The 8,193-nt window shown below is 44.4% G+C and overlaps 1 protein-coding gene across 3 annotated transcripts in view; it reads right to left on the bottom strand.

Annotated features, from left to right (window-relative positions):
* Ankrd55 (ankyrin repeat domain 55) overlaps window positions 1-8,193 on the bottom strand; it is an 85,076-nt gene that overhangs the window by 3,039 nt on the left and 73,844 nt on the right. For all 3 annotated transcript variants that reach the window (XM_026783765.1, XM_026783767.1, XM_026783766.1), the window contains one exon: window positions 158-250. In XM_026783765.1, coding sequence (XP_026639566.1) covers window positions 158-250 — 93 coding nt within the window. The remainder of the gene's footprint in view (window positions 1-157; window positions 251-8,193) is intronic.

Below are 8,193 nucleotides of genomic sequence, written 5' to 3'. Positions count from 1 at the left end.
GAGATAGATCTGCTGTGGTGAGCACTACTGCTGCCTATGTTTTCAGGTAACTTCTAACACTTACCTCAGCTACTTCAGGCAGTGAAGTGCTGCTGTGTTTGTCTAGACGTGTTAGTGCTTGTGGAGAACGCACGGGGGGGGGGGTGCGAGTGCTTACATTTTTGGTCCGGCAGAGGTGCAAGGCTGTTCCGAGTGAGAGGGAGATCCCTGAATTTAGGTCTGTTTGGGGAGAGATGCTGCAGAGTTTGTCCTGGGAACAAAACACATTCGTATCACTCATTTGAGACTCAACCAAAAGCAAATCATAAAGTCCAGTGGAGAAGAGAGGCGTCAGAATTGTTGAAGGTCCCATAAAGTAACACACACAATGGCAATAATAATGGCCACACCCTATTACATGCCACTCACGCCTTAAATGAGAAGGCATTAAACAAAACGTTTTGTTAAATTTACTCATCCATGGGGGGATGTCATGCGGGGGGGAGTGGGGTTTTTGTTTTACTTAAAAAAAATTTGTGTGTGTGTGTGTGTGTATGTGTGCACGCACACACTCATGTGAGTGTGGAGTTCAGCCCTTTGAGCACTAGCATCGTAGGCATGAGCTATTAAGCTTGGCCTCTGGCTTTGCTCTGGGTTGTGTTATGTGCTACCTAACTAATCTTTCCACCACATAAAAATTCTTCCTCTGCTATCCTAGGGCTAGAACTCAGGTCAGGAGACTAGGTGACAGAACATCCTTACTCACTGAGCCCTCTGGCCACATTCATAAGGCATTTACTGTCATAAGCAAGCACAACAAGTTGCTCTCAAGAGTTAAACTGATAAAATTTGAAGTTGGAAAAATACCAGTCATGTAGATTAGTGCTATCACCTATCCTGGCATCTCTTCTGAGTAGGAGCGATGTCTAGGGTATCACTTCCCTAGAACAGTGTTTCTCAACTGCACAGACCGTGAGGTGAGCTTAGGTTAAAGTTACTGCTGTCTTGGCCACACCCTGTTGCAGGATATTTGATCATACTGTGAACCCTGAGATTGCATTAGTTAAATAAGATCAACCATGGATCAAGAAGTGGAGCCAGTGACAAGTTGATAGGAAGTAGCCATAGAGAGAGGGAGACAGGGAAACAGAGAAACAAGCAGGAAGTAGGAGGGAGGGACTTTGAGTTTGGCAGCCTTTTTGGTTTGGGACTATTGAACAGAACCTCACTTTTTCTGGGACATTGGCTAAGGAGGAAGGTCAGTGGGTGGCTTCTCAGCCTCTCTGAGCTAGCAGGTTTTCACCCCAGCATCTGACTCCAGAGTCTTTATTGGTAAAATGGTAAGATTAGGTTTAGTTTAAAAATAACACCCCAAATGGATTAATCAGAATCTTTGCAAGTGAAGCACCAGGTCTTTGCCTAGTAGTCTAATAAGGGATCTGCCTTTGGCAAAGTCCACTGGGTTCAGGCCTTCCTTTTGTTTGGACAAAGCAATCCTTAGAATAAGGGACAGGGGAGCATGAGTCAGGACTCTGCCTACTATGCATGGCAGTCACCTAAGCAGCGCCGTATGACAGAAACGGAGCAAAGATTTGTTTATGTGGTTGGTACTTTGCCGTTATGTTTCATTCCTTTAACCTTGAAAGTAAAATAACCCCAGGATCCATCATTTAGAGAGGAAACATTCTTGGGTAGAATATTTTCAATCCCCAATGGAGTCACGCATGAGAAAGAATCCATATGATAGATAGAGCTAGTTATGGATGCTGTTTATTCAGAACCCACTGTTGTCAGGATGGCACCAGCTGCTGTGGGCGTGGTCTCATTCTGCCTCAACAACTGTTATCTTCCTCATTTGCCAAACGAGGACCCTGAGGCTTGGAGAAGTCTAAATATGTTCAAGGACTGAACCTAGGCTCCAGACTACCTGTATCTCGCCTTAAAACTTACGTTCTCCTATTTCCCTAGGAAGCAAAGAAATACTGGATGGGAGAGTGGATAGTGATCTGGAAGGTTCCATGCTGGCCTTCTGCTCTGTTCTGAGGGACAGGATGGATCTGTGCATAGCTGAAAGCTCTCTTATGGGTATCTTAGGAACTCAGGGAACACACCTCCTGGGTGACATTAAATACTAAAGTCAGCAATTACCTGTGTTGTTTAGAGCTCACTTATTCCAGACCTAGTCTGTGTTTACAGGGATCATGATATCCCCAGAAGTGCTGTGACACTTTATGTCGCTCACCTCTGTGGAAAGAGAGGATTGCAATAGTTACTTTACGTGTCTGTGCACAAGGTTTTGTAGGACATTTCAGACCTAAGCCTTACAGAAGGGATGTTCTTGAATCCTGCAGGCCTTGCTTGTTTGTCTACCCCTTCCTATCCTGCTCTGAGACCATAGGCAGGTGAGCTAACCTCTAAGAGTCTCAAGGGCTTCATCTAGAAAGTGGGAAACGGGAATAAAAATCTCTCCTCCAGTGTCACTGATGAAAATAAGGAGGAGCCACAGTTATAGGTGTCACCGTGACCTTCAAAGAGTAGATGCATTTTGGCCTGAGACCCTAAGAAAGGCTCTCCTATGTAGCCCAGGCTGACCTCCAACTCAGTGCTGGACAGGTGTGTGCCCCTGTGCTCAGCATGGCTCTTAAAATATTGTAGGAATCTGTCACACAGAGAAGATAGGAACTAAACTAATACAGGCAAAGTTGTCACGCAATGGGAAGGTGGCAGGGTTTCAAGGAACTGAGAGCTAGTCCAGAACTGATGAGGGGTGGTGTGTGGCGGGACTTTGAGATGGGAGGTACCCTGAGAGAGAGACACGGGCTAGTCCACACTGTGAGGGCTGTGTTTGCTTGGTTAGGAATTTGGCTTTTGTCCTGGAAAAGTTGCTGTTGGGCTTAAATGCAGGGGTCACTGGTGCTGACCTACCTGGCCTGAAGAGTGCATAGTTATGGGGATAATCTAGAAAGTTCTTCAGGAAGCTCTTTCTTGAGGAAAACAAGGAAGTGAGCTCTTTCTTTTCTTGTGACGGCCTGTAAATAACCAAGCTAGCAGAAAACACCACAGATCTTTCTGTTCCATTTTCTCTGCACGCTGCTGGCAATGAATTAAGCTGAGGCATGCCAAATTCCAGCTCATTAGGTTGAGTGTTCTTCCTCATCCCTCATGCCGCCCACTGACGGCTCTCAATAAACACTGGGCAAGCTCCGGTACAGATGAATGTTTGGGGAACAAGCACGGTATAGCTAATGCCCAGAATTCAGACAGCTGAATCCACGACTCCTATCAGTCTTGCTGAACCCGGCCAGGAGAGAAGAGAGATCCTAAGCTAAAGGGACCATTCAACAAAAGCGGGCACCACAGAGCTATCCAAGGGCTTCACCACACTAAGGTTGGTCGTGGAAACCTGGAAGTTTCATGGAATTTCAACCTGCCCAAAATAATGACTTCAACCACTTTAGCGAACCCTTTGATTTTTAAGCAAAAATTTATTACATTTATACATATATGGATGCATCTATCTATCTATCCATCTATCTGCCATTATTACATTTATACATGTATGGATCTATCTATCTATCTATCTATCTATCTATCTATCTATCTATCTACCTACCTACCAATCATTATTACATTTATACATGTATGGATGCATCTATCTATCTACCAGTCATCTATCTATTATCTATCTGCCAATCATCTGTCTGTCTGTCTGTCTGTCTATCCATCCATCCATCCATCCATCCATCCATCCATCCATTCATCTATCATCTCTGCCTCTCTCTACCTACTTACCTACCTACCTTCGTCTATCTACTTATATGCGTATGTGTACTTGAGTCACAGCTCATGTGCGGAGGTCAGGGGACAACCTGTGGGAGTAGGTTCTCTCCTTCTACCTTGTGGCTTCCAGGAACTGATCTCAGGTCACCAGCCTTGGAGGCAAGCTCCTGTACCTTCTGTGCCATCTCACCGGCCCAGGCCATTTGAATTTAAGGCAAAAGATTCAGTAGTCCTAAAAACAATGTATCAAAGACCCACATTGGAGCACTGGACTGAGCTCCCAAGATCCAGTTGAAGAGTGGAAGGAGAGTATGAGCAAGGAAGACAAGACCATGAGGGGTTCATCCACTGAGAAGATTGGTTTAATAAATAAGGTGACTGGCCAATAGCCAAACAGGATAAAGTTAGGTGGGAAAGCCTAATTGAGAAAGATGGGATGAGGAAGGGCAGAATCTGGAGTTGCCAGCCAGATGGAGAAGGAGTAGGAGATGAATGTGCCATACTAATAAAGATACCTCTGCGTGGCAGAGTATAAATAAGGAGTATGGACTAACTTAAAATGTAAGAGCTAGTTGGTGATAAGCCTGAGCTATTGGCTGAGCATTTATAGTTAATGTAAGCCTTAGTGTGTTTATTTGAGAGCAGCTTTAGGACAGGAAAACTCTGCCTACAGTATGTGCATGTGATAGTGTGTGTGTTTGTGTGTGTGAATGTATGTGAGTGTGTGTAAGCATGTGTGAGAGTTTGTATGTGAGTGTATATATGTGTGAGTGTGAAAGTGAGTGTGTGCAAGTGTGCGTGGCATTAGTTATTTTGTGCATAGGCTTTTGTATATATATGCATGTGGTAGTCTGAGGTTGGTGTTAATAATCATATTTGATCACTTTTACCTTATTCTTTGAGGCAGGGTCTCTCAATCAAACCCAGAGCTAGCTGATATGGTTAGTTTTTCTAGGTAGCTTGTTCATGGTAGTTCCCTGTTTCTTTCTTTCCAAGGCTGTCATACCCAGTTTTTACATGATTTCTAGGGATCCACGCTCCGGCTTTCACATTTTCCTGTTAAGTACTGAGCCATCTCCCCAGCCTTAAACTCCTTAATCCTAACAGCTACCAAGAACCCTGTGAGTTAGGGATTGTCTCCCACTCTGCAGATGAGAAATGCTGTGGGTTTGGGAATTGAAATGTCCTCCAAAGGCTCATGCGTGAAGACTTGGCTCTCCATGGAGCTATGTGCAGTGACAGGGCTTTGGAGAAGTGACCACTCCACTGAAGATCCACAATCTGACAAGCTACAGGATGTGATAGGAATTTAGAAGATGAGATGAAATTCAAAGGAGTGGATTATTGGAGCCAGCTGTGCCCTCAGAGACTGCATCTTGACTTTAATACATTTTCCTTATTTCCCTTCCCAGGCCTATCCATAAAGTTAGCTCATATCACCCAGTGTTATGCTGGGGTTGGGATGGAATGTTTTCTTACATTCAGGAGGCCCCAAGTTCAGATGTGTAATCATCTAGCAATTGTGAGCCCCTTGAAGCTCATTTTTGGGCCAAAGACTGGTGTGCGAGGTTCTTCTGTATATGCGTTGCTTTTATTGGTTAATGAATAAAGAAGCTCCTTGGCCTGTGATAGGGCAGAGTAGAGCTAAGCAGGGAAATCTAAACTTAATGCTGAGAGAAAGAAAGTGGAATCAGGAGAAGCCATGGCGCCACCAGAGAAAAAAGATACAAGCTGCCTGCCAGAACCTTGCCAGTAGGTCACGAGCCTCATAGTAAAATATAAAATAATAGAAATGGGTTAACCAAAGATATAAGAGATAGCTAGTAATATGCTTAAGTGATTGACCAAGCAGAGATTTAAATAATATAGTTTCTGTGTAATTTTTTCAGTCTGGGCAGCCGGGAACGAACAAGTGGCCTTCTACTACAAAAGACTCTAAGGAGATTTGTGTTATCATGACTCAGTTTCTTTGAAAGCTCCTAGCTATAACTAGCACTAATAAGTATTGGCTAAAATAAATGTTTTTCTATAAGCGCTGTTCACATCTTTAGAATACCTTAGTAACTTTCACTTCTCCTTTTCGCTGTTCTGCCTCCTGAGGACTTCACTGGTTACTTCTCTGGGGCCTGAGCCAATCTCAAAGCAATTGTATTTAACGTTCTTTTGTTGAAATGATATAGAAGTATTTGATGACACACTAGGCAGAGCCCCTAGTTTCCTTCCCCATGCCTACTCTCCTTTTTCTCCCTTAGAAGCAGAAATCAGATTTGGAGCTCAGAACAAGGCACAGAGCTATAAAGACTACAATTCCCAACCCTCTTTGTAGATAGGTGTGAGCATGTGACCCAAGTTCTGGCCAGTGAGATGCAAGCAGGAGTGTGAGCCTTATGGCAGAGGACTTCTGAGTGGGAGCTGATTGAACTGGGAGGCCTCCTGCTACCCCTTCCCTCCTGCTGCTGCACTGGACTGTGACAGACCTAGAGAAGGGAAGCTAGAGATCAGGCAGAGCAGCCTGCAGATGGAAGGAAGCTGTGTCTCTGGAGATCACACTTGTCACCAAAAGCCTGGGCAATGCCTACTTCAGTCTACTGCTTATAAGACGGAGCTCTGGCTAGATGGACTACATTCTTTTGCTGGGTGTTTATTAAAAGAGGCCTTAGAATTCTAAGTATGTATCTTTGGAAGCCCAAGTCTCATCTTTCAAGGACTCAAGAACCATTGTTAAGAGTAGGACTCTTAAAATAACAAGACTGAGTTCTCTAACACTCTGTGAGAGAGCAGAATCCTAGTGTTGACCGCGACCACCATCTGATGAACACGGCTGGCCTAGGCTCAGTTATACTGGCCAACTTTCTGTACTTTATGTCTCCCCCCAACCTCTAGTTGTTTTTTGATTTGTTTACAGACTGGCTGAAGATGGCCTCCAACTCACTATGTAGCAGAACTTCCGATTCTCCTGCTTTGAGCCACCCCTCTAGTGCTCAAAGCATGTGTCAGCACACCCACGATTTTAAAAACCATCAATTTTGTGTTGGGTATGGTGGCTCATGGACATAGTCCCAGGACTTGAGAGGTTGGGACAGGAAGAGCGCCTTGAGTACAAGGCGTACCCAGGTTACATAGGAAATTCCAGAGTTACAGAAAGAGGCTGTGTCTCAAAAAACAAAAACAAAAACAAAAACAAAAAAACCCCCACCATTTCTGGTGGTCGCCCATATGGGCAGTGCGTTATTAGTCTCCCCTAGCGTGACTTACATAACATCTTTGATGTACAGGTCACAGGGACTAACAGCTGCTTAGATTATTTTTTACGGGCTTGAGGTGATTTTATAGAAATTACCAACTATTCACTTGGGCTGGTGCAGATGTCTGGTGAGAGACTTTTTAGGGTAAGAAGGCAAAATCACACCCTCAGATCATGCTCACAATGCCATCCTGAACATGCGTCTTGGAAGAGCCGTGAAGTCGGAAGATGCATGCAAGGGTCACCTCACCTCTGATTATCTTTCCCCTATGCCCTCCACCACCATCTATAGCCCATATACTCTCAAATCCTGGTCTTGGGAGAGGAAGTGATCTGAGATTTGGGTCCCTGCCTCCTTGCTTGACCCTATTACCAATCAACTTTTTCTCTTTTGCAAACACTGGTTTCAGCAATTTGGTAAACTCTTAAGAGGATAGTATGCCTGTTCTGATAGCAAGTGAAACACCCCACCTTCCTTTTTTGAGACAGGGTTTCGGCAGACCTTGAACTTAGAATCCTCCTGCCTCACAGCCTCCTGAGCACTGCTGTTCTGGCATTCTGCCATTCGGGGCTGTGCAACCATAAATATGTGCTATGCTGTTGACCCAGCAGCCAACTGTGACTTCGGCTTTCTGTTATAGTAGCTGAATCCCACCCTCACATTAAATAGAAAAAGAACAAGAGGTTTTCAAAGCGTTCTTAAAAGGAAGCATTATTTGCTTGGCCAGGCCAGAACTAACTCCAAAAGGAATGTTTTACTATAGCTCCAGCCACACCAACTTGTCAAAGGTGATATAACCATGGCTTCCCTCTTTACCCCTTGGCAGAAACAGTGTAAAAACATCATCCATGCCACAACCTAAGGATTTCAGTGCTCTGTGGGGAAAGCAAAATCTTAAATGAGCTGTCTCAGGTGTCAGCAAATAGCTTTCAGGTGAACAGTCATAATTATTCTGTGTCGAAATACACATGCATATTTATGTCTTTTTTAAAAGCTTAATACATCAAGCATATATGCAATGATGGAGGAGTGCTCACCAAGGCCAGCTGGACTGTGACGGAAAAAGCATGGGATATAACTGGTCTCTCTGAACATGGCGAACAATGAGGACTGATGAGAAGCTAAGGACAATGGCACGGGGTTTTGATCCTACGTAATGTGCTGGCTTTGCGGGAGCCTAGCCAGTTTG

Source organism: Microtus ochrogaster, chromosome 19, assembly GCF_000317375.1.
Source record: "Microtus ochrogaster isolate Prairie Vole_2 chromosome 19, MicOch1.0, whole genome shotgun sequence".
In the NCBI taxonomy this organism is placed as follows: domain Eukaryota; kingdom Metazoa; phylum Chordata; class Mammalia; order Rodentia; family Cricetidae; genus Microtus; species Microtus ochrogaster.
The sequence above is the reverse complement of the archived record's forward strand: the minus strand, read 5'-3'. Positions and strand labels throughout refer to the sequence as shown.